Source organism: Neoarius graeffei, chromosome 19, assembly GCF_027579695.1.
Source record: "Neoarius graeffei isolate fNeoGra1 chromosome 19, fNeoGra1.pri, whole genome shotgun sequence".
NCBI lineage: Eukaryota > Metazoa > Chordata > Actinopteri > Siluriformes > Ariidae > Neoarius > Neoarius graeffei.
Window position 1 is genome coordinate 38,578,609 of NC_083587.1, and position 26,123 is coordinate 38,604,731.

Genomic DNA, 26,123 nt, shown 5'->3' on the forward strand with positions numbered 1-26,123 from the left:
ATGCCATTTGAGATACAATACCAACACCGCTCCATGCGCATTAGTGCAGTACTGGCCCTGGTATGGACTGGTGTCAGGCAGAATACAAGTGTACACATTTTACTTTCTGCCACATTGACACAGGTTTGCATATTTACACAACACTAACTCCTGTGTATATATGTACAGTTACCCTATACAAAAGCATTGGAGAAACAGCTGAACTGAAGGATGTGGCTAACTGCTGGGTGCAGTTTCAGCTGTGCTGAACAGGAATGGAAGCACTGGTGAAACTAGATACTCATCATTCACACTGCACCTCTGTTGGGGAAGAAGTTAATAAGAGGTTTCAGTTTTTGCATCTTTTCATGGTTCTTGTTTTAAAGTCCCAGGGAGGTTCCAACAGCTATTTACAGGTTTCTCTTTAGAGGAGTTGAGCAAGGTGGGAAGGTTGTGGGCCTCAGGTCAGTAATTGATGTGTCAGTCAGACAAGATATGAACAAAGGACATGGGGAAAACTCCTTTTCTCTCTGGTTGTCCTTCTATATGTCCAATCTGAGGAGGATAAAAAAAATACATAAGAAAACTTAAGGGGGGGAATCTTCAACACACCACATCACAGTTGAAGTCTGAACAGACTAGCAAGGGGCTGGTTCTTTAAAACGCTGTGTATAGTTCCAGAGAGATAGCAAATACTGCAGAATTGACTCTGGTCTTAAATTGAATCGCACTGAAATTAATTGAATGCATTTTAATGACTTTTTTTAAGACCAAAAAGATATTGATAATTTAAGACATTCTACTCACCCACCACTCTTGATCCTCCTCCCCTGTTACCACAATGACCTCGCCCTCTACAAATGTGAGCTCATCATCATCTGCCTGACAGTCATAGATGGTCTTTACTCGCCGCAGTTTAATCTTACCCTACATTCAAATAAAGAAGGAAAAAAAATTATGCATGCCATACTTCCTACACAGGTCTGGCTCTATGTACAACATTAGCTGCCTGTTTCACGAACTCACTGTACTGATTTTCCTCGGAAGTGGTATTGGAGTTTCTGGGCCAGATTTCAGGCTCCCGTTGGTGTCTTTGGTGGAGTGGGTGAACTGAGTGGGTGATGGTTCAGCTTGTTGATTAGTCACTGGCATATCACAGGGCTCAGATTTGTGAGCCACCTCTCCAGGAGGGGGCTTGTGTGCAGGTTCAGGGACTCCATGTTTGAGGATGGAGAGATCAGAAAGTAGTGGTTTGGGTGGGAGGTCTTTGAGTTGAGGTTTGGGTGGGAGGTCTCCCAGCTGAGGTTTTGGAGGCAGGTCAAAGAGCTGTGGTTTTGGGGGTAGTTCTCCAGGTTTAGGTGGTAATTCTGAGACCTGGGGTTTAGGATGGAGGTCCCCTGGCTGGGGTTTATCAGATAAAGGGACTTTCTGTGGTGTGTCTGACCCTGGAGGAGACTTCTGGAACAGCACTGGCTCTGGAGGCTGGCTGGGTTTGTCCACTGGGGGGTGGTGAATTGTTTCTGGGGCACAAGCAGGAAGCATCAGGGTTTTTTTTACCAAATATAACTGCAAAACACCATGATCCTTGGCTTGAAATCTTCCAAGTTACAGAAGAAGTAACTTACACTTTTGAGGTAGTGTGGGAAGGACCCTAGGGCCCAGTGTAGCTTTAGTGGTACTTGACGCTGTGCTGAGGAACAGTTAAAACAACCCAGCTGAGAGACTGATACAAAATAATTTACAACCAAATGAATGGCACGGTGGTGTAGTGGTTAGCGCTGTCGCCTCACAGCAAGAAGGTCCGGGTTCGAGCCCTGTGGCTGGCAAGGGCCTTTCTGTGCGGAGTTTGCATGTTCTCCCCGTGTCCGCGTGGGTTTCCTCCGGGTGCTCCGGTTTCCCCCACAGTCCAAAGACATGCAGGTTAGGTTAACTGGTGACTGGTAAAATTGACCGTAGGTGTGAATGTGAGTGTGAATGGTTGTCTGTGTCTATGTGTCAGCCCTGTGATGACCTGGCGACTTGTCCAGGATGTACCCCGCCTTTCGCCCGTAGTCAGCTGGGATAGGCTCCAGCTTGCCTGCGACCCTGTAGAAGGATAAAGCGGCTAGAGATGATGAGATGAGATGAATGGCTTGTTCCTTATTTAATTCTACAAGAAATTTTTAAATTGAGTCACTTACCTGACATGAAATAAACAGTAGTAAATATTTATTCTTGTAGAAGCTTATATATGATGTCTAAGAGCTGGTTCTGTTACAGTTCTAATCTTGGAATCAAGGATATGCCTGCTGATCAAAGCCAGTAGCAGGTATTACCAATTATAACTACATAGTATAGCATTTTCATTATATTTAAAATTACGTGTGTGTTGTGATAAACCTAAAATTACTGCTTTGCTAAGAAAGCAAATTTGAAATGCTAGGAAAAGTCACTCTGTGTAACCATGTTTCCACCTGTCCACATGGCCATATCTGCTTTGTATGTCTAAACAAATCTGGCGACAGGAAGTTACTTCAAAACATTTGACCTAAAACAAACATCTTTATTGTCTTGTGTGACCTTTCTAATGCAAAGTAACTGTGCTCAGCAGCATGAATGGTTTCATAGGAGCGTAGAGCGAAACGGAGCCCAGGAATGATAAGCTTAAAACTTCAGTTAAAATTCCTGTTTCTTTAGACAGATTGTTGGAGGATGTTATGGCATCAATGATTGTAATTCTAACCAGATTGCAGCAAAAATGTCATAGATTTGAACTTAAGGGTAGTTCTATTTTATTAAAGGTAGACTGCCTTTCAGATTTTTCAAGTGTAGGTCATAAAAAGAATTTTCCCTGACACCCAGTCATTTTTATTTAGTGGACCAAAATCTTCCAGTTTTTTTTTTAAATAGAACAATTAATGAATTTAGGGCCATGTGGCCCTAAATTCTCTGCTATTTTTTCCTGCTTCACCATGACCCAATTCATGATACTACATCATACATCACATGGTGGGATTTCCCCATTTGCTCAAGGCATTGTGGGATACAAATTTGAAACAGGACAGAAAAATGGAAGACATGAGTGTATGAATGAAACGTGAAAGACCGACTACAGTAACGGAAAGCGAGAAGAAAAGACGTTATGTTGTGTTGCGAAGGAAAGGAAATGCAGGACCAAGCTAATAAATATCGGCAGTCAGCGAGCACCTCAGTGTGATCAGCTGTTCATTTAGCAACAGAATGATGTAACCGGGCCCTGTGATGACCTGGCGACTTGTCCAGGGTGTACCCTGCCTTTCGCCCGTAGTCAGCTGGGATAGGCTCCAGCTTGCCTGCGACCCTGTAGAACAGGATAAAGTGGCTACAGATAATGAGATGAGATGATGTAACCGTCAGTGTACTGTCAAAGGTAAACCTGTAGATGGCAGTGATGCAACACTGTGGATGTCAGCTGCTGTAAAACGCTAAAGATGAAAACGACGATGACGACTCAGGTATGCATGCGTATGCGCTCACGGACTTCCTCTGTCTGCTCAACTGCGCAAAGTGAGCGCTTTCATGCACGTTATTTGCTCGGGAATCCCCCCAAATTAAATAATTTCCCAGCCACAGAATGGCCTGATATTTTGTGAGATATTACAGGAATAAACATACATCACAATGACCAAATTTCAGAGGGAACTAAATTTCACCAATTTTATGAAATCGAAAGGCTGTCTAGCTTTAACGTACATTAATGTAACTTGAACTAAATGGCATAATTCAACTCAGAAACACTCTGACTGAGGCCTTAAATCACTTGTATAGTTTATTTACCTCTGTTGTTGGAGTATGCCTTCAAACCGGTTTGTTATGGGAGACATTTTATTGATTGGAGGTGGTGTGGAGTCACTTCCTAAAAGTACAAGGTACATATAATAATAATAATAATAATAATAATAATAATAATACATGCTTTAGTTTCACTCATCTCAAACTTCTGCCACTCAAGCAAACACAACAGAACATCACAAAGTTAGGTTTATACTTCTGCAGTGACGCGCAGTTGCACATTTGTATCACAAGGCGCAGACATACACGGACACTCCAGCTTGCTTTCCTCTAGAAAGCTAACTGTATATACGGTGTTCTGTGTCAACTGGCCTCCAGGTGAATGATGACTGGTGGGTGGTGCTGCCTGTCTGTCTGTGTACTCAAATGTCCCAGTTCCTTCAGGTTTAAAGGTTTCAGACTCTTTCAAATCCATATGAAAAGTAAACAATAACATTTGCCCCCCATTTCATCTCTCTTATGTAAACTGAAGACGCTTTTTTTTTTTGAAAGTCTACAAATTTTATATAGAACCGACTGAGACAAACGGTTGAAATACACCTTGTAAAAAGTTTAGACTGACTCTCACTATTAGTTTCTCAGGCCTGTGTTTTACAACGCCAATTCCAAAAAAGTTGGGACGCTTGTGTAAACTGTAAATAAAAACAATGCAATAATTTGCAAATCATGGAAACCCTATATCTCTTTGAAGATCGTACAAGAGACAACATATCAAATGTTGAAAGTGAGAAATTTTATTGCTTTTTGAAAAACATATGCTCATTTTGAGTCTGATATCAGCAACATGTTTGAAAAAAGTTGGGACGGGTATGTTTACCACTGCGTTGCATCACCTCTACTTTTAATAACACTCTGTAAACGTTTAGGAACTGAGGAGACCAATTGCTGTAGTTTTGTTGTTCCATTCTTGCCTGATATACAGTTTCAGTTGCTCAACAGTTTGGGGTCTCCTTTGTCGTATTCTGCGCTTCATAATCCGCCAAATGTTTTAAATGTGAGACAGGTCTGGACTGCAGGCAAGCCAGTTTAGCACCCAGACTCTCTTCCTACAGAGATATGCAGTTTTAATACGTCCAGAAAGCGGTTTGGCGTCGTCTTGCTGAAGGAAGGACGGCCTTTCCTGAAAAAGATTTTGTCTGGACGGCAGCATATTGCTCTGAAACGTGTAACAATCATTCGGCATTAATGATGCCTTCCCAGATGTACAAATTACCCATGTCGTGTGCACTAATGCAGATGCTGGCTTTTGAACTGTGCACTGATAACAAGCCGGATGGTCCGTCTCCTCTTTAGCCTGGAGGACGTGGTGTCCATGATTTCCAAAAAGAATTTCTAATTTGATGCATCAGACCTCAGGATAGTTTTCCACTTTGCCTCAGTCCATCATAAAAGAGCTCGGGCCCAGAGAAGGTGGCAGTATTTCGGGATATTATTTATATATGATTTTAACTTACATTTGTGGATGCAGTAAGGAACTGCTTTCACAGACGATGGTTTTCTAAAGTGTCCCTGAGCCCATACAGCGATTTCCATTACAGACACGTGTCTACTTTTAATGCAGTGTCAACTGAGGGCCTGAAGATCACAGGCATCCAATGTCAATTTTCGTCCTTGTCTCTTGCATACAGAGATTTCTCCAGATTCTCTGAATCTTTTAATGACATTATGTACCATAGATGATCCCCAAATTCTTTGCAATTGTATATTGAGGAACGTTATTCTTAAATTGTTGCACTGTTTGCCCACGTAGTCTTTCACAGAGCGGTGAACCCCTCCCCATCTTTACTCCTGAGAGATTCCACCTCTCTGGGATGCTCTTTTTATACCCAGTCATGTTACTGATCTGTTGCCAAGTAACCTAATTCAGGTTTTTTTTTTCTTTGCGCATTACACATTTTTGTTTTTAGTCTTTTGCTGCCCTGTCCCAACTTTTCTGAACCATGTTGCTGACATCAAATTCAAAATGAGCCTATTTTTTCAAAACAAAAAAATTTCTCAGTTTCAACATTTGATAGGTTGTCTTTGTACTATTTTCAATGAAATAATAGGGTTTCCATGATTTGCAAATCTTCACATTCTGGGTTTTTTTGTTTGTTTGTTTTTTTACACAGTGTCCCAACTTTTTTTGGAATCGGGGTTGTATGTCAGTCATACACCGATATGATCACATCATTTTCTAAATGGATTAATTTTCAGAAAACTGCGATCATGATATTGTGCCATGTGCAGGGGTTTAAATGGACCTTAAAAGGTGATGTTACTCTGGCATAAATCAGGGAGAAGGCTGCAGATTTAATTTGATATCCACACACACAAAATATATTACAAAATTGTTAAAAATTAAAAATCTCAGAGCAGCAGTGTGACAGAGCGCAATGCGTCTGTCACTAAACAGCGGTTCCTCCCGCTGGTCATGTTTCAATGGTCAAGTGCAATGGACTAAACCACAGTTGCAAAGACATTCCAAATACAATCTGTGTTGTATGTTTGTTGTGGGTTTGGTAATGGGGGCTTTACAAGTATGTTTTGTTACGGGTACATTTGTTACAACTTTTAGATATGTAAACCTGAAATGTTTGGTACATGTGTTCATAGTAAAAGACGCGACACAGGTTTAAACAGTGCAAGCATTTATTAGTTTTCACTGTAAACAATAGCGTGTAAAGATTCATTAAGTGTGCACGTTTAACCGCTGAATCGTTTTCTGCTAGAATTTATCTAACAGCAGTCAGAAATGTTTGTAGCCATTTACCTGCTGTAGTCTTCCGGGTGCGGGACCAAACCAGAATGCAGGTCTGAAAGCGCTTTTCAAGGTTTCTTCTGCGATGCACGGGAAAGCAGCTCATTAGAGCGGAGAGAAATGGTCTAAAAATCTTACGTAAGTGTTTGTTGTAATATTTAAGGTCTGCACATTGTTGTAGGAGTGTAATGCATGCAGTGAAAATGTTTAGAACTGTTAAAATCTGTCTAGATGTGTTGATTGATTTTAATTGTGTTAAGACTGTGCCGTAGTCTTTTAAATATGCGCTGCACTGTTCATTCGGGAGATGGCCTCGGCAGGGAGAGGACGCATGACTTGAGCTCTGTGTGAGTAATGCCAGAGTAGCCTAGCTTGCGTGGGCATTTTGTCCCAGAATTTTTTTTTTGGTTGGTTTTGTCATCAGTGTTTTTTTTTTGTTTCTCCTGTTTGTGTTAACTGCCGGCTTAAGAATAAAAAGAAAACTATTTTTGTACAAGAATTTTCCTTGTTTTGCTCATCATTCTGACTGACTACTCCATCCACTCGGCACACTCTATTACAAGCAGGACAAGCTCAATATCTGTGACTGAGGAGAGTCGGGTCAGGGGTCCTGCTGTAAATCAACTGGGACACGTCAATTGGAATAGCATGGAAGGCAAATTTAGCACCGAGATACAGGTTTTATATTTAAATTAATTCACTTGGCTAGCACTTTTTTGTACCTCTAGCATAAAATCTGTGGTTTACGAGATCAGATTATGGACTATGGAAGGTAGTTAGCAAACCTAATCACTAGGCCACAAAACAACAAATTTGGACATGGTGTCTCAATTAAGATAAAACTGATCAATAAAAATGCTCATGTATACTCCTCGTTAGAATAGCAGGCAATTCGAATTAAATTTCTATCTAATTGACAGTTGACTGGATAATGATGGTGGATAATGATTTTAATAATCTTTTAAATAGAACAGCAGCCATGGAAATATTGTGTTTGACTGCATTTCATATCTGCATGTACATTTTGCACAGGTATGCTTGAGTCACAATGCAGTCCTTGTGGAATCAAAGACTATGAATTATGGTTTCAGATCTGAACATGTTTAAAATAACTTTGAGGTTGAATTGGCCTCAAATTAATATTTTGAAGCAGATGCAACATTTGGTGAAGACAGAGAACTTGCACATGGGGGGGGGGAGGAAAAACATGGATTAAACAATTATTTCTTGTGCAGTTTAACCCCTAGATGTGTGAACAATAAAGTGCAAGGCTTTATGCTGGCTGCTATCATTACAACGGTCAACTTAATCTTGAACACTACTAAATTTGAACACTTTTGAAGTGCATCTGTACATGAACCACCTGATACTGCTTTAATACAGACAAGTAAAAATGCTTCAGTAATGTCTTCAGTGAGAACTGATTTGGTTTATATTTGACTGTGCAAGGCCCCCCCTCAAGCATTTTTCAAAATAAAGTTACACCCATGTTGTCATTTTTATTAATCCGAGAGTGAAAACACAGAACTCTCCTTTATGATTATTTTTGAAATTTTTGTCAATCCTCACGTGGTTCCTGTGACACCGCCCCAGCGGACATGTTCACATTATGTGCAAGCGTCACCGCATGATGCATGACGTGCTCAGATACGCAACTGCAGAAGTATAATTCAGTCCTAAAGCTTCAGGAATTTCAGAACCAGGCAATGCCCAATGATCCAAGACACATCATCTCCTCATTTTCCAAATTAAGCTTTATACAGCGGATATAAAAATAGCAGGTTTTTGTGATGTTAAAAAAAAATTCAAAGATAAAATGAAAGATAAATCATGTCAGATCTTTTTCCACCATTAACGCAATATAGCAACCAAGAAAACTCAAGTGAAAAACAAGCGGAATTTTTATTTTGACTTATTCATTTAGGGGGTGTTGGACTGAATAAAATAAAATAAGCTGGCTGCATGTGTGCAGACCCTTTTATAACGGGGCATGTCACTGTGCTCAGAATTAACCAAAATCATATTCAAACCCATGTTCAAATCTAATGATCATACTGTCATCACTGAAATAATCCTGACTAACGGAAAATAAAGATCAGCTGTGAAGATTTTCTTGAAATCATGCTTTTCATCCAACTGCTGATGCCATGGTCCATAAAGAGCTCACAAAGCACATGCAGTATCTCACTGTTGTAAAGTATCGATCAGGAGAGAAGTTCCACATCATCAGATGTACCATGGAACAATCATTATCTAATAAAGAAAATGGGGCACCACAGTGACATTGCATCCCTCCAAAACTGACAAAAGGACAAGACAAAAACCTTTCAGGGAGGCTGCCAAAAGACCACCAGCACCATTAAAGGAATATCTGGTTGCAGCAGTATATGGCAAGTACTGCTCACTTCCTGCATGTCACAACAATATCTCATTCTTCACATCTCTGGGTTTTGGTTTAGGGTGGCTAGGCCCACCTCAACAAATAAGTAAGTAAGTAAATAAATAAATAATATCCAAGTCTACCTAAATCACTTCAAGCCATGCGACGGAAAATGTTATTCTATTCTAAAATTTAAAAGAAAGCCAATAATACCATACCCATGGTGAATCATGGTGGTGGCAGCATGCTGTGGGGCTGCTCCTACACATTCTATGCATAAATATCAGGAAATGAATGCTGAAATTTTGATCAATCATCTCGTATCTATCATTTGATCTCAAACTCCAGTGTCTTCAGTGCAAAAATAATTCTGGACAATTTATCTTGGCTTAATTGTTTTTTTATACATCACAACAACCTGCAATTTTAATAGGGGTCTCATTATCTCATTATCTCTAGCCGCTTTATCCTTCTACAGGGTCGCAGGCAAGCTGGAGCCTATCCCAGCTGACTACGGGCGAAAGGCGGGGTACACCCTGGACAAGTCGCCAGGTCATCACAGGGCTGACACATAGACACAGACAACCATTCACACTCACATTCACACCTACGGTCAATTTAGAGTCTCCAGTTAACCTAACCTGCATGTCTTTGGACTGTGGGGGAAACCGGAGCACCCGGAGGAAACCCACGCGGACACGGGGAGAACATGCAAACTCCACACAGAAAGGCCCTCGCCGGCCACGGGGCTCGAACCCAGGACCTTCTTGCTGTGAGGCGACAGCGCTAACCACTACACCACCGTGCCGCCCCTTTAATAGGGGTATATAGACTTATTTCTTTTCCAATTTAAAGTCCATATTTTATGTTTTGTTTTTTAAACCTAAAGACTATGACCAGGCTTGCCTTTGGCAGTTACATAAAAATCATCATGCAAAGTGCTGAAAGTGGGATCAGCAGAGGGGTCAGGTGAAAACTAGGATTGTTAGTCTGAGCTTTCCATTAGCAGTGTTGGGCCTTGAAAGAGTTAGTCATTCAAATAACACTCCAGTTACATGAGTATGTGAACCTTCCAATTAACACTTGCTATCTTTTGTGTCTAATGTTTACTGACACACAGTACTATATGTAGCTGAGACCTGTGCTCAAGTATTATAACCATATATAACTTAAAAACCAAACATTACATTACTAAACACACACACAATATATATTATATATCTCCATCTACTGTGCATTCACTGGATATGAGCAATCGCATGCTCTAATTGGCGACCCTATACTCTTCTACTAAGTGATCAGCTTATACACAGTGAGTAGAGAAAAACAAACTGGAGGAGTATGGTGTTATTTTTGCCTCATTAATATTTGTAAATGCACAGAAAGTGATCTACAAATAGTCAGGGGTTTGTACATGTGTTTTGATATCCACAAATGTAAATTTAATATTTGTAACTTGTATTTTGGTCTTTGCAAATAAATGTGTACTTGTAAATATACTGTTTTTCATTTGCAAATCAAAAATACATTTGTAAAACTGACAATTCTGTTTGTGAAATGTGAGTCGCATTTGTGGATCAGCAATGACACGCATTTACCGCTTTTTTCCTCTGTGGCGTATTTTTGAGACACTCTGCAAAATCCACAAATGCAGACTAGATCCACAAATAGCCTCACATGCACATTCACGTCCACTAGATGGCAGTGTGGTAAGACAACGGATCTGACAAGTGCTAAGACAAAGGAAAACGTTGAAATTGCTGAAATTGAAGTGTGCTGAAATGGAAACGTCTGATGGATGGGTATGTTACATTGATGAATTGTCAATAAGGTGTTGTTACTATGTGTTGTTACGAAATTATGTTAGCATACCTCATAGTCTCTTGCTAATGTAACGTCAGGTAATGTAAGGTAGGCTAAAGTTTACCCTTAACAATAGTCTCATCAGCTTAATGCTACATTGGCATAAAATATCCAACATTTGCTTTTTTACTGTTTGTCTGTGTAGTTTAAAGCTAGTTTTAGGCTAGAATTATAGATTTAGGCTACAGTGGCTCGCAAAATTTAGTAGACCAACACCCCTGACATATTTTACAGACATTTCACTATAACTTGGTGTTATAATTTAAATTATAATTATAAATTATAATTATATATTGATAATTATATATTATATGTTATATATATATATATATATATATATATATATATATATATATAATATATTATATATTATATAGATAGATAGATAGATAGATAGATAGATAGATAGATATTATAAATTATATATATAGATAGATAGATATATAGATATATATTATAAATTAAATTAAATATATATATAGATATAAATTAAATTATAATTTATAATTATAATTTAGTTAATTTATAATTAGTTAAATTATAATTTGGTGTCTGCATTTAACAATTGTGAATTAGTGAAATATACACAGCACACAGTGAAGTAAAGTACACACTTGGAGCAATGGGCTGCATTCTATGGCAGAGCCCGGAGAGCAGGGAGGGGGCACTACAGCCATGGTCCACTAGTAGGGATTTAACACTAACCAGTAGGTTAAAGTCAATTAAATAATTGAGTACATGTAACATTTTAGATAATGTACTTGAAAGCGGCAGACAACAACCGGTCCAACACCAACCTTGCCTTCTTCAGTCAGGCTGTACAGGAGTTTGGCTATCCACTAGGGGACGGATTCCCTTTTGACTCGGGTTCTTCTTAATGTTTCTTCCTCATGTGTCAGGGAGACGCATTCCATAACTGTTTTTAATAAATGTTTCCGTTCAGAATAATTCAACACATCAGCGATTTTATGCTTAGTTAAATAACATTTGTTTTGATCTGTTTATTAGTAACCATGCACGTGTATTATGTAGATTGCCTGTCGTACATGTCTCTGTAAATTAACTGTTACTATAGAAACAATAACACATTAGAATGAGCGCATCGGTGATTTTACCTTACATACATACATACATACATAAACTTTATTTCAGACACCAAAAGTCTATATGTCATTTAATTAAAAAAAAACAGTATAAATGATAAATTAAGACAAAAAATAAAAGCAAAGAAATAAGAACAAGCACATACATAAAAACAATTATAAAAAATATAAACTCTTGCACCAATGCCTCCTAAGCCTAGACGTAAAATGGTAACAACTTTTTAGCGGACTAGCCAAGGCCTCAATTATAGCATTCTCAGACCTATCTATACGACACATAAAACTATACATTAAATGTCTTAAAAGTGCCTCAAAAGTTGGCACTGCAGAGGACACAAATAATTCACTGGCACTATGCCATCTAGGGACCCTGAGTAGCAGCCTCATTGCATCATTATATGCTACCATGAGTTGCTGCATACTACCCTTTTTAAAGCAGGACCACAATTGAGAAGTGTATAAAGGTGTGATGTACGTTCTGAACAAGGAGCATTTCACATCATTGGAGCACATAGAAAACTTACGTATAAGCATATTAGCTTGGGAATAAATTTTACATCTCTGTCGATAGATGTCCTTGTCATCTGACCAGTCATCGGATATGACATGTCCAAGATATTTTATTTCATCACACACAGCAAGAGGACCGCCTGCCAAGGAAAACGTGGGAAAATTTGATTTCCTGTCCCCAACGCTTCTAACTATCATTATTTGGCTCTTCTTAGCATTATACTGTATATCATGATCCAGGCCATACTGAGAGCACACCTTTAACATCTGCTGTAGCCCAGCACTATAAGGACACAGCAGGACCAAGTCATCTGTATATATCAAATGGTTAACAATAGTGTTGCCCACAAGGCAGCCAGTTTTTAATCCATTTAACTGATCAGAGAGATAATCCATATACACATTAAATAAAATAGGAGACAAAATCCCACCTTGACGCACTCCATTACTGACAGAAAATGGAGCCGACACAACATTATCCCATTTAACCTGAAACATTTGATGAGCATACCAAAACACTAATATTCTCACTAAAGGCTTAGGGACACCTCGATCTAACAACTTTAAAAATAATTTTTCATGATTGATTCTATCAAATGCTTTAGATGCGTCAATGAAGCACAGGAAAACGGTTGAGTTCAGGCTAGTGTATCTTGCTACACTCTCTTTGAGAGCATATATTCATAGGTCAGTCCCATGCTTTCTTTTAAAACCAAACTGATTATCATGAGTATACACATACATTTCTATCTTAACTAGCAGTATTCTCTCCAAGACTTTGGACAAGATACTGGCTAGTGCGATAGGTCTGTAATTGCTAATACCGTTAAGCTTACCAGCTTTATCCTTAAGTACAGGCACTAACATTACGGCCATAATAGATTTGGGTAGGACTCCATGAACTATACAGCCAGTAAAGCACATAGACAATAAGTGACAGAGCTTATAACTGGCAAATTTTAAATGCTCTGCCGTAATACAGTCCATACCACAGGCCTTATTATTATCCAGCATGTTAATGGCATCAGTGACATCAGCTGCCCTTACTACCATATCAGCAGAGATGCCATGTTCAAGACGGATATGAACAGAGTTACTTTTCACACAGTTAAAAAGGTTACAATAATGCTCACGCCAAAGATCAGCTATTTTTTCTGGGCCACTGACACCTTCAATGTCTGAGGGCAGGGGAGTTTTACTATTGTTCATGACTTTTACTTCTTTCCAGAATTCAGTAGGGTTACTACTCTGTAGCTTTCTAGCAAGTGAGTCTGCTCTCATTGTGTCCTCATTTTCCTTAATAAAACGGAGGGCATATTTAAATCTAGCATTAGTACGTTTTTTCAACTCTAACAAATTTCCCTGTCTAGGTCTACCAGCCTCAACCCAATTTCTAAATGCCTTTCTTGCCACAGCATGCTGTTCAGCCACAAACTCATTCCACCCAGGTCGAATGTTTGGAACTTTACACTTACTATTAAACAAAGATACACTGGAGGTATTAAGACATTTAACAATATCATCATACATGACACACAATTCATCAGTATGTTGTACATTCTTACAGTTGATATCTGTGCACATTAAAGCTTCTTTGGGCAAGACAATATTATTTAGACAACTATCTGTAAGGTTTAAATACCCAGCCATATCCTCATCACACAGTTTTGACCAGTCCAGTTTACTTGAGGGAGCAGTGTTATTATTGCTGGCCAGCAGGGGGACATTCTCAACATTTAACAGTGCAACTAAAAGTATGTGATCAGTTATGGTGTTATCTTTGCAAATAAATGTGTACTTGTAAATATACTGTTTTTCATTTGCAAATCAAAAATACATTTGTAAAACTGACAATTCTGTTTGTGAAATGTGAGTCGCATTTGTGGATCAGCAATGACACGCATTCACCGCTTTTTTCCTCTGTGGCGTATTTTTGAGACACTGTAAAATCCACAAATGCAGACTAGATCCACAAATAGCCTCACATGCACATTCACGTCCACTAGATGGCAGTGTGGTAAGACAACGGATCTGACAAGTGCTAAGACAAAGGAAAACGTTGAAATTGCTGAAATTGAAGTGTGCTGAAATGGAAACATCTGATGGATGGGTATGTTACATTGATGAATTGTCAATAAGGTGTTGTTACTATGTGTTGTTACGAAATTATGTTAGCATACCTCATAGTCTCTTGCTAATGTAACGTCAGGTAATGTAAAATATCCAAACTCAAGTTTTACAAGCTTCTGGGTTACACCGGGTAGTGCAATTATGGGTCATTACTTTTTTAGTATCAGGGTCGTTTGTGATTTCAGAAAAATGATTTTAGCTACTTAGAATAATTTGTGTTGTTTAAGAAAGAAAAATGTATTAAAATGATTGTTTACGGCTACTATATTTGATAACTTGCTGGAAAGGTTGCACAACATTAAACAAAACTATAAAATGTGTGGAAAGCATGTCATTCATTAATAAATGAAAAAAACGAAATCATTCACAAACTGCAGTGGTATAAGAGGAATAAAATCGAACATGCTGTAACAGGTTTACACATACATCGTACCACCTTACTGTTCTTTACATATACATTGTTTTCACAATGGCTGTTTTACAGACACCTTAAAAATGGCTGTAATGTTCTTCCTTGATTAGCCTGGACAGCAAATGTTAAGAACAGCTGATAACTTCAGTTTGATACAAGACCTTTAAAATTAAAAACGCTCATACTCGAGTTAATACACTCCGGATGACTTGACTTAATAGTCAATAACACAATTACAGAACAGAAATTATTTATAATTGAACTTTCTGGTGTCACCCAGATGAGGGGTTCCTCTCAAGGTGTCTTCCTCTCGTCGCCTCATGGATTTTTTTTCCTTGCTACCGTCACCGCTGACTTTCTCATTATGGATAAATTTAAATTGGATAACCAGTTTTTGTAAAGCTGCTTTGTGACAATGTCCATTGTTAAAAATACTATATAAATACAACTGAACTGAATTAAATCACGAGCCATTATCTAGCAACCCTAAGCTCAGCAGAATGCTCCATCTTGCAGATCATAGGTTGAGATGCAGTATACTGAAAAAAGACATTTTTCCATAATTTCTCTATAGGTTATGATTTAGACTATCTACATTTTTTTAAGTCCTCATCTACAGTGGTGCTTGAAAGTTTGTGAACCCTTTAGAATTTTCTATATTTCTGCATAAATATGACCTTAAACAACATCAGATTTTCACACAAGTCCTAAAAGTAGATAAAGAGAACCCAGTTAAAGAAATGAGATCCAATATTACATATCTGTGAGTGGCAAAAGTATGTGAACTTTTGCTTTCAGTATCTGGTGTGACCCCCCTTGTGCAGCAATAACTGCAACTGAACGTTTCTGGTAACTGTTCTGCACACCGGCTTGGAGGAATTTTAGCCCATTCCTCCGTACAGAACAGCTTCAACTCTGGGATGTTGGCTTGGCCATTCTAAAACATTAACTTCATTCTTCTTGAACCATTCTTTGGTAGAACGACTTGTGTGCTTAGGGTCGTTGTCTTGCTGCATGACCCACTTTCTCTTGAGATTCAGTTCATGGACAGATGTCCTGGCATTTTCCTTTAGAGTTTGCTGGTATAATTCAAAATTCATTGTTCCATCAATGATGGCAAGCCGTCCTGGCCCAGATGCAGCAAAACAGGCTCAAACCATGATACCATCATGTTTCACAGATGGGATAAGGTTCTTATGCTGGAATGCAGTGTTTTCCTTTCTCCAAACATAACGCTTCTCATTTAAACCAAAAAGTTCTATTTTGGTCTCGTCCGTCCACAAAACATTTTTCTAATAGCCTTCTGGCTTGTCCGCGTGATCTTTAGCAAACTGCAGATGAGCAGCAATGTTCTTTTTGGAGAGCAGTGGCTTTCTCCTTGCAACCCTGCCATGCACACCATTGTTGTTCAGTGTTCTCCTGATGGTGGACTCATGAACAGTAGCCAATGTGAGAGAGGCCTTCAGTTGCTTAGCAGTTACCCTGGGGTCCTTTGTGGCCTCGCTGACTATTACAGGCCTTGCTCTTGGGTGGCACGGTGGTGTAGTGGTTAGCGCTGTCGCCTAACAGCAAGAAGGTTCTGGGTTCGAACCTCATGGCCGACAGGGGCCTTTCTGTGTGGAGTTTGCATGTTCTCCCCGTGTCCGCGTGGGTTTCCTCTGGGTGCTCTGGTTTCCCCCACAGTTTAAAGACATGCAGATTCAGTACAATGGGGCCACTGTAATTGGCGCAAGCTGTTGTGGTTTCCCATGCCATGATGTATGTCCATATATATATATATATATATCTTCCTATGGCAAAAAAGCTAAATAAATGATCTTTGTTGGTCGACCACTTCTGGGGAGGGTAACGGTGGTCTTGAATTTCCTCCATTTGTACACAATCTGTCTAACTGTGGATTGGTGGAGTCCAAACTCTTTAGAGATGGTTTGGTAACCTTTTCCAGCCTGATGAGCATCAACAACGCTTTTTCTGAGGTCCTCAGAAATCTCCTTTGTTCATGCCATGATACACTTCCACAAACATGTGTTATAAAGATCAGACTTTGATAGATCCCTGTTCTTTAAATAAAACAGGGTGCCCACTCACACCTGATTGTCATCCCATTGATTGAAAACACCTGACTCTAATATCACCTTCAAATTAACTGCTTACCCTAGAGGTTCACATACTTTTGCCACTCACAGATATGCAATATTGGATCATTTTCCTCAATAAATAAATAACCAAGTATAATATTTTTGTCTCATTTGTTTAACTGGGTTCTCTTTATCAACTTTTATGACTTGTGTGAAAATCTGATGATGTTTTAGGTCATATTTATGCAGAAATATAGAAAATTCTAAAGGGTTCACAAACTTTCAAGCATCACTGTATGATGTTTACATTACACCAGCTTTGAGGGAACATTTTTATACTGAACATGACCCAGAATGAAAAAGTGGTGATTAATATGGTGACAAAAATAAATATTAAAGAACAAAGCTGAAACCAGACTAAACCACAGAGGGGTTTCAGAAAAGGGCAGAGTTCAGGTTTATGTTAGAAGAAAATGAGTGACTCCAGAACCAGAGACACTGGCGGCAGCAGGGAAGTGCAAATATGAACGAAATGCATTAATAGAAATCGCTGGACAAACAACTCAACACAGACCGCATGGAAGATTACGACAGAGAGGTTTTCTAAAACTAAAAATGATATTTTTGAAGGAATGTTAGTCATTTATGCTAAAGCCAACAGTGAGATCATTTCTGTACTTTAGCAGCCAATGAAAAGCTCAGTCCACGATCATCAAGAAAAGATAAGCGACAGCTCGGGCAAAGCTACGATGAGACATTCCTTCAGCAACAGATCATGCAGTTAAACTGCAATGGAAAGGGACATCGAGCAAAACCTAAAGGTTCAGGTCAGTATTAGTGTCGGCGTCATGTTAAGTAGCAAACAATGACAATGGTCAGTCGGTGTATACTAAGGGGAAATAAGTATTTGTAGACATTTTTCTTCTTATTTATTATACCTCCAGTGCATATATCCACATCAAATTTACACACAATGTCTTTTGATTTTGTACCAGGGAATATGAACAAAATGTACCGGAAATATGTATTCATTAAGCATAAAAGCCGAAAGCATAGAAACCCACTTCATGAAGCTTGCAATGAACAATTCTTGTGGTGACATTGGTTCCAGAGGCAGTTGGAACAGCAGCTATGGAAATTGTACACATTATGCACTGTGCTTTAACAGGAGCTGAGCTATTGATGCTCCTAGACACTTCCATTTCATAGTAATAGCACTTACAGTGGACCAGGGCTGATCTAGCAAGGCAGAAATTTTACAAACTGGCAAACAGACACACACTTATATATGAGTTAAAGTGCAGCCACCTTTCATTTGAGGGTATTGACTGCTTGGCTGTTATATGGCCTGATGTGTGCTAATCCCTCATTATTTCACTTAAAAGTAAGCAGCTAGAGTTGCTTCCAAGTACAGCACTGCAGATTTGGAATCTGCTGCTGTTAAAAGGAAAGAACACCACTGGTGAGCTAAGGAGCACCAAAAGCCCCCCCCCCCCCCCCCCCCCAAAAAAAAAAAACCTCTGGAAGAAGAATTCTTCCCGTGATGAAGTAAAAACCATTCACAACATGACCCTCCATGATGTCGGTATATCCATGTCGAAGTCAGCAATCAAGAGAACTTTTCATGAGACTAAATCAAGGTTCACCAGATAAGTAAAATCACTGGTAAGCTTCAAAAACAGGAAGACTAGATTGGAGCATACCAAAGACATATCAGAAAGCCTGTACAGTTCCGGAACAAAATCCGATGGACAGATGAAACAAAGATCAGTGTCTACTAAAATGATGGGAAGAGAAGAGTACAGAGAAAAGAAGGAACTCACCAAATGCTTCAAAAGCAACCGAAGACTTTTTTAGGCAAAGTTGCAAGAACGTTCTGCAATGCCAAGTTACTCATCTGACCTGAAGTCAATTCAGCATGCATTTCATGCTGAAGGCAAAAAGCCCCAAGAACAAGCAGGAATGGAAGACAACCTCAGTAAAGGCCTGGCAGAGCATCACCAGGGAACAAACCCAGAGTATAGTGATGTCTCTAGGTTCACTGACTGCAAAGGACTTGCAACTAAGTACTGAAAACGAGAGCTTTATTTTTAAACGATTGTGTTTGGCTGTCCAATCACTTTTGGTCCTTTTAAAAGGGACCACATACAAAAAGTGCTGTATTTCCTACACTGTTCAGGTACAGCTTTAAATTAAAGCTGAAAGTCTGCATTTCAATCTCATATTCATTATTAGTGGCACGGTGGTGTAGTGGTTAGCACTGGTGCCTCACAGCAAGAAGGTTCTGGGTTTGAACCCAGTGGCCGACAAGGGCCTTTCTATGTGGAGTTTGCATGTTGTCTGCGTGGGTTTCCTCCCACAGTCCAAAGACATGCAGGTTAGGTTAATTGGTGGCTCTAAATTGATCATGAGTGTGAATGGTTGTTTGTGTCTTTATGTGTGTGTCAGCCCTGCAATGAGCTGGCGACTTTTCCAGGGTGTACCCTGCCTCTCGCCCATGCTCGGCTGGGATAGGCTCCAGCTCGCCCCCCACGGGATAAGCAGTTACAGATAAAACAAACATTCATTATTAGGTTTCAACACCGATAACAACAATAATGTAATGTCCAAATAATTATGGACCTGACTGTCAATGTCGGGTTTATATAAAACTAAATTCAAATAATTTATAAATCAAGTTCTAGATTTAACTGCTGCTTCTGCAAAAAATAAAAATAAAAATCACAAATTGCACCTGGTGTAAAAGATGTTCAAAAGCTTTCACACAACTGGTAGCAATCAAGTTGAAGTTCAAGACCTTCCTCAAGGTCTCAGGGCAAACAACACTCAAAAGCATAAGCTACAAAAGTCGAAGCAAAAAGCATCCCATAAACATCCCTGTCAATCGAAGCGATTCAGTAATATGCAGGTGAAAAGTTTACAGCACCACAACTAATCGTACGCAAGATTTCACAGCATGCTCTCCAATTCATGATAAGGAAGGCAGAAGCCAGCTGTCGAAAAGGATGACCTGAAAACAGGAACACAAGTTACACACAGAAGTTCATCAAAGAGACCTCTGTAACCTTGGGGAGCTGCTGCTGCTGATGACTGGTCAAGAGAAATGAGCTAAAACTGAACCACAATTTTGCAAACGCCGAATTACTCTTCCCCTAGATGTCTCAAAGCTGTAACTGCCAACAACAGCTTTGCAACAAAGTCCTAATGTTGTTCATTTGTGAGGTCTGAACGCCCCCCCCCACTAATCAATCAATCAATCAATCAATCAATCAATCAATCAATCAATCAATCAATCATGTTTTAAACATCACTTAGTTTATGCTTATGAATACATACTTTTGTTCATAAGGCAAAAGATATATGTGTAAATCTGAAGCGGATGTGTCTCTGCACATACTTATTTCCCCTCACTGTAAACTACAAACAGCTCTGATTCTAATCACAATGCAGTGTCAGTGGGTTAAATTCCACTAGAGGCTCAGAATGAGGTCATATCAGGATTAAAAAGGAGAGCAAGGATGCAAAAAAGGCAGATAGTCACTGATGTATGGCCGAGTGCTAGTCACAGTAGCATAGTGTGAATGAGAACCAAGGAATGCCAGAGGAGGTGCTGTGAGAGAGAGAGAGAGAGAGAGAGATGGAATTTTTCATAGAGGGTGTCATTTAGCCAAAAAAAGGTCAAAGAAAAAGAAGGCTTATATTATATACTGTACATGTGAGGACAAGTGTTTTACTGGGAAATAGGCCACTCATATTTTTCCATATGAACAACATCTGGGACATTGAGCAACATTATTCAATATGTCACTCATCACTCGTGAGGAAATCAATGAATTGTTTTGATAAATTTGGGTACTTTTTTTTTTTGGAAATGTGTCTATATAGGGCGGCACGGTGGTGTAGTGGTTAGCACGGTCGCCTCACAGCAAGAAGCCTCCGGGTTCAAACCCAGCGGCCTTTCTGTGTGGAGTTTACATGTTCTCCCCGTGTCTGCGTGGGTTTCCTCCGGGTGCTCCGGTTTCTCCCACAGTCCAAAGACGTGCAGTTAGGTTGACGTGGGGCGGCCTTGGGCTGAGGTGCCCTTGAGCAAGGTACCTAACCTCTGACTGCTCCCCAGGCGCTGTAGTGTGGCTGCCCACTGCTCCGAGTGTGCATGTGTTCACTGCTTCAGATGGGTTAAATGCAGAGGATGAATTTCACTGTGCTTGAAGTGTGCATGTGACGAATAAAGGTTTCTTCTTCTTCATATAATAAAAAGAAAAATCACACGTCGGCTTGAAGATGTGAAATTTATCTTCTCGTGTTGAAAAACTCACATTTTTCATACGAAATACGTCGCAGATCTGAACGACATTTAAATAATACCGGCTGGCTTTTTTATCATTTTATCATATATCAGGTATGTTCCATTCAGCCAGCATGATACTGAACGAGTCAAAGACTAGTTCAATATCATGCTAGCTGAATGGAATATATCTGATATACCACAAAAAAAGCCACCAGTATTATTATTATTCTACTACATACACACACACTTCCAGTTTTTCGATGTCCGTTGGTATGTTTTTCTCTTGTAAATATGTGTGAAGAATATCTAATAAAGTTTTGGCAGCCTTTCGGGTGTTCAGCACGTCTTTCTCTTTCCCGGTGAACAAAGAAATGCTTCTGTGCATCCACAGCAGAAAACTCTCATATTGAATATTTGCATCAGCTCCGACGTGTGACATGTCTTGACAACCATACAATATCGTAAAGCATATTCAACGCTCATTCTCCATTTAGTAGAGTGACATAATACACGTAGGATAAGCGATGTACTAACTGCATGCTATCAAATCAAATGAATGAAACATGCTAGAATGGAACAGAATATGTTTTTTTTTTATTCCATAAAAAAAGTGTCCTGTATAATAATTCCCGATATTTCACTCTGATGACGTCACTCCCAATGTTTTCCTGCTGACGTGATATACATTAAAATGGCAAACTGGTTCAAAATTATTATTTTTTTGTGGATGTGTCTGTATAATAAAAAAATATAACATGGTGGCGTGATAATATGGAGCTTGTCTTCGTGTGGTGAGCATGCTGAACATATGAAGTGAACAAGTGATAAATTTTTCAACACGAGAAGATAAACTTCATATCTCCAAGTCAAGGTGTGACGCTCTTTTTATGATATAAACACCTTTGCAAACAAAAAGTACCCAAATGTATCACAACGATTCATCGATATCCTCAAGCGTGACATAGTGAGAAATATTCTTTCCGCATTCACTGGATATGAGCAATCCCACGCTCTGATTGGCTACTCCACTATTAGGCTATCAGCTTGTATACCGTGAGTAGAGAAAAACAAAATGGTGGCATGTGTTACTGAACCAACCGATGACGAAATAAAAGCTCTACTCGAGAACAACACCCCAAAAATTTTTAAAGTATTTAAAAGAAACAGAAGTAGCTAAAAGAATATAGTTGTCCCCCCCCCCCCCAAAAAAAAAATCTCCTCTTCCACACTCCAGCCTAGTCGGTAGGTTTTCACCAACCGCCAAAAACCCGAAGAAAGAAGAAATCATTCCTTCCCCCCTCCCAAAAAAAAGCAACAAAATATGGAATAAAAGTATTTGATGGTAAGAATACGTCTTTTTTTATTTTTAAAGAATTATTATTATTGCATTTTTCACAAATTGCTGCTGTCATTTTGCCAGTTTGTTTAGATTCTAAGTGGAAATGATTGTCGGACGTTTTGTATAAAGTTTTTATTTATCGAATTTGCAAAAAATAAAAATGCTCTGTTTCTCAAAATCCAGTGAATGTGGATAGAATAAAACAGTCATTCCACTAAATCTCATCATACATGGTTTATAGCCGACTCCGTGCCACGTGCCTTGTCGGCTATCAGCTTATGTACGACCCGATTTTGTGGAATAACTCATAATAGAATGCATCATATGTACTTAAGTGACAGAAAAACATCTTTGCCCACTTTTTTTTATTCCATATCCTCTTCTACCCCCATACTGCTGTTCCAGTCTTCAACATTTAACCTGACACTGCTTTGTTGTTCTCTGACTATTCTCCTCCCTGATGATGCTTTAGCTATTTATTTTCACTTCACTCAGAATGAAACGTGCTGAAAATGTGTATAATAAGCAGCGTTTACTCTGACTGAATCTCTCCATTTTCCTGTCTTTCCTCCACTCTCACTGTCTTTCATCTCCTCCCACTTCAAGCCCTCCTTCTCTCTCACTCTCTCCTTGCTTCTGCTCTGTATCGACTACAGCTACGGTTTTCTTGGGAGAAACATCTGCCTGTTTCTGTATGAATATCAGATGATGGAAATTATGAAACCCAAATTCAAGCATCGAAGTTTTCAGTATATGTGGTTACTAAAAACAGATGCTTCTTGATACTTCCTGTCCAGACCTGTAGTGGCAAACAAATAATAAATGAAAAGTGGATTTAACTTGACATCAAATATCTGATCATTTAAAGCTGCCTTCAGAAGATAAAGATTTTGTTCACGGAGGTTGCAGAAGTGTTCCATGAAGACGTGCTCACTGTACCTTAGCTTTTAAACCAGTCACTAGTGATGGCACTTATTCGTGATCTGTGATACAGTTCTATTGCCCGTCACGTGCAGTGCCCTCAACAAGTTTTAGAACAGCAACGCCAATTCTTTTGGCTTTCCTATACACTGAAGACGTACTGTATGGTCCGAGATCAAAAGATGAACGAGATGACAGATCAGGATTTCAGCTTTCATTTCCTGATCTTTATATCCAAGTATGTTTGAACATGGCACATTTGGTGGCAGGCCATGCAATTTTTATGTGAGCAAAACTATAGGAACAGCTAGTCTGAAAGTAAATAACACTTAAAGTTGCAGTAGGTCACCCGAATAAAAAGAGTCATGTTTGCTAAAACTGTTACTATGCCCCACCAGCAGTAGATGTGCGAGAGATAGGCTCCTCTGGCTCCACCTAGTGCTCGTAATGCCATTTGCAAGAATCCACTAGACCCGAATCAAAACAATCCATCCTGGATATCGTATTATTACATCCCCTCCATTATTTATGGGTCTAACAGCGGAGCACATTCAGCAACAGACTCCTCCAACTCTGCTGTAGCAAGGAATGGTATTGGTCTGTTTTTTTTTTTGTTTGTTTTGCCAACAGTTCTTCGCTGTGCCAGGACATTGTGCATTGTCACACTAGTTTATTTAGTGTCTTCCTTTCTATGAACACATCAGAACTGTCAATGGAGTATCCCAGGACAGAGCCAGTCTTCTAAAGTTTATTGAGCTTCCTTGCTCGAATGCTGCCTCCCTGCAAAGATAACAGCACTTGCATCGCTCCTGTGGAGGACGGCCCCATGAGGACAGTTGAAAGTCACACCTGGAGGACGCTCTGGACTCTTACAGTAATGCTTTAATGGCTGAGGACTGCAGTTGTCATGAACAGTTTTGCACTCAAGTTTCCATCAATGAAGAGTTTATAACATCAACGAAACTGACTTCATGTTAAAACTGTTATAGTCATGTTGTCTGTTGTTGCCCAAATGAGGATGGGTTCCCTTTTGAGTCTGGTTCCTCTCGAGGTTTCTTCCTCATGTCGTCTGAGGGAGTTTTTCCTTGCCACCGGCTTGCTCATTGGGGATAGATTAGGGATAAAATTAGCTCATGTTTAAAGTCGTTCAAATTCTGTAAAGCTGCTTTGCGACAATGTTTATTGTTAAAAGCGCTATACAAACAAACTTGACTTGCAACAAAAGACTGGTAAAAGAGCTCCAACATCTTTCTGGAAACATTAAAAGACCTGAGCTTCCTCATAAAGTCTGTAGTCATTTAGGAATGACCGAACTTTCTTTGGGACAGGGGCCAGATATTACGTTTTCCACAACACCAACACCCTGCTCTGATGAAGGCTCAGGCTGAAGAGATTCTGAAAGATTCCACATAGCTGGTTTGAACAAACCTAATCTGTTCTTTGTCTTTATACCTGAAGGTATGCTTCGTATTGCTCAGCGGTTCCTTCAGATATTTGGTAAGCCCGAGAATATTTTTGGGAAAACATTCGACCCTGCTGACCGGAACAATGGTGTCTGTGCAGAACGGGATTGAGCCTTCTGCAGTAAACAAGTTATTGCCTTGTCCATGCCTACCTGTGGCTGATAAGGAAACTACGGTATGTCTGTGATGAAGTCTGTCATACTGTTAATGTCTTCTCCAGCTGGCTCAAACACCACCTCCCAGTCTGTGGTCTCCAAACTGACGGGCAGAGCTTCCTCCGTTTCCCATGAACGATGCTCTTTATGACAGACTGCCTTTGGAAAACAGGCAGGAACATTGGTGCCGGCAGAATCAGGTTGTGGTCAGAATATTCAATGGGAGGGAAGAGCAGATGATCTGTATGCATCCTTTAAATTTGCATACAGGAGGTCCAGTATTCTGTTCTCTTTGGGTGCACAGTCAACACACTGATTAAAACTTTGGCAACCTGGTAGAGAATGATGCAGGGTTGAAATCAAAAGAAAAACCTTCGGGTGCAGAGTCTGAAGTCTCATGACAGCAGAGTGGATGACGTCACATGACTTCCACATCAGTTGCCAGTGGAATGTACACACTGACAACCGTGAATTCCCTTGATGGATAAGATGGACTTAGACCAAAAGCCAACATTTAAACAGTGCAACAGTGACAATCTTTAACCACAGCATGTTCACAAATGGTGCAATCCCTTCACCTTTCCTGTTACTGCTCAGTCTTGTGTCTCTGTGTACCCTTATTGTCTGAAAGCTGCTGACGGAGGCATTTGGGTCTGGAATACCCTCATACAGCCTCAGGTCTGTAAAACAAACAAAACTGCATTCCTGATGCTCCTTTTGGGTCTCGATCAGCACCTTGAACTTGTCCATCTTATTAGCAAGGGACCTCACATTCCTCATAATGATCATGGGAACAAAGGATTTGTATCATCTCTGTTTTTCTTTCTTTTTTTATTTTGAGTCCAGCTTTACTTGCTCTGTATAGTATGGTTTCTCACATCTCTGATACTTTCACATGGTTTAACACATCTGGCTGTAAATATTAGGGAAATTACATTCTAGATGGAAAAAA

At 39.6% G+C, this 26,123-nt stretch overlaps 1 protein-coding gene across 1 annotated transcript in view; it reads right to left on the minus strand.

The window, feature by feature from the left end:
• Positions 1-210: 210 nt before the first annotated feature.
• LOC132867610 (arf-GAP with SH3 domain, ANK repeat and PH domain-containing protein 1-like) overlaps positions 211-26,123 on the minus strand; it is a 38,214-nt gene continuing 12,301 nt past the window's right edge. The window contains exons 3-7 of the mRNA XM_060900591.1: positions 3,775-3,853; positions 1,607-1,669; positions 1,006-1,576; positions 787-906; positions 211-534 (exon numbers count right to left, since the gene is read on the minus strand). Of these exons, the coding sequence (XP_060756574.1) occupies positions 460-534; positions 787-906; positions 1,006-1,576; positions 1,607-1,669; positions 3,775-3,853 (908 nt within the window). The 3' untranslated portion in view covers positions 211-459. The remainder of the gene's footprint in view (positions 535-786; positions 907-1,005; positions 1,577-1,606; positions 1,670-3,774; positions 3,854-26,123) is intronic.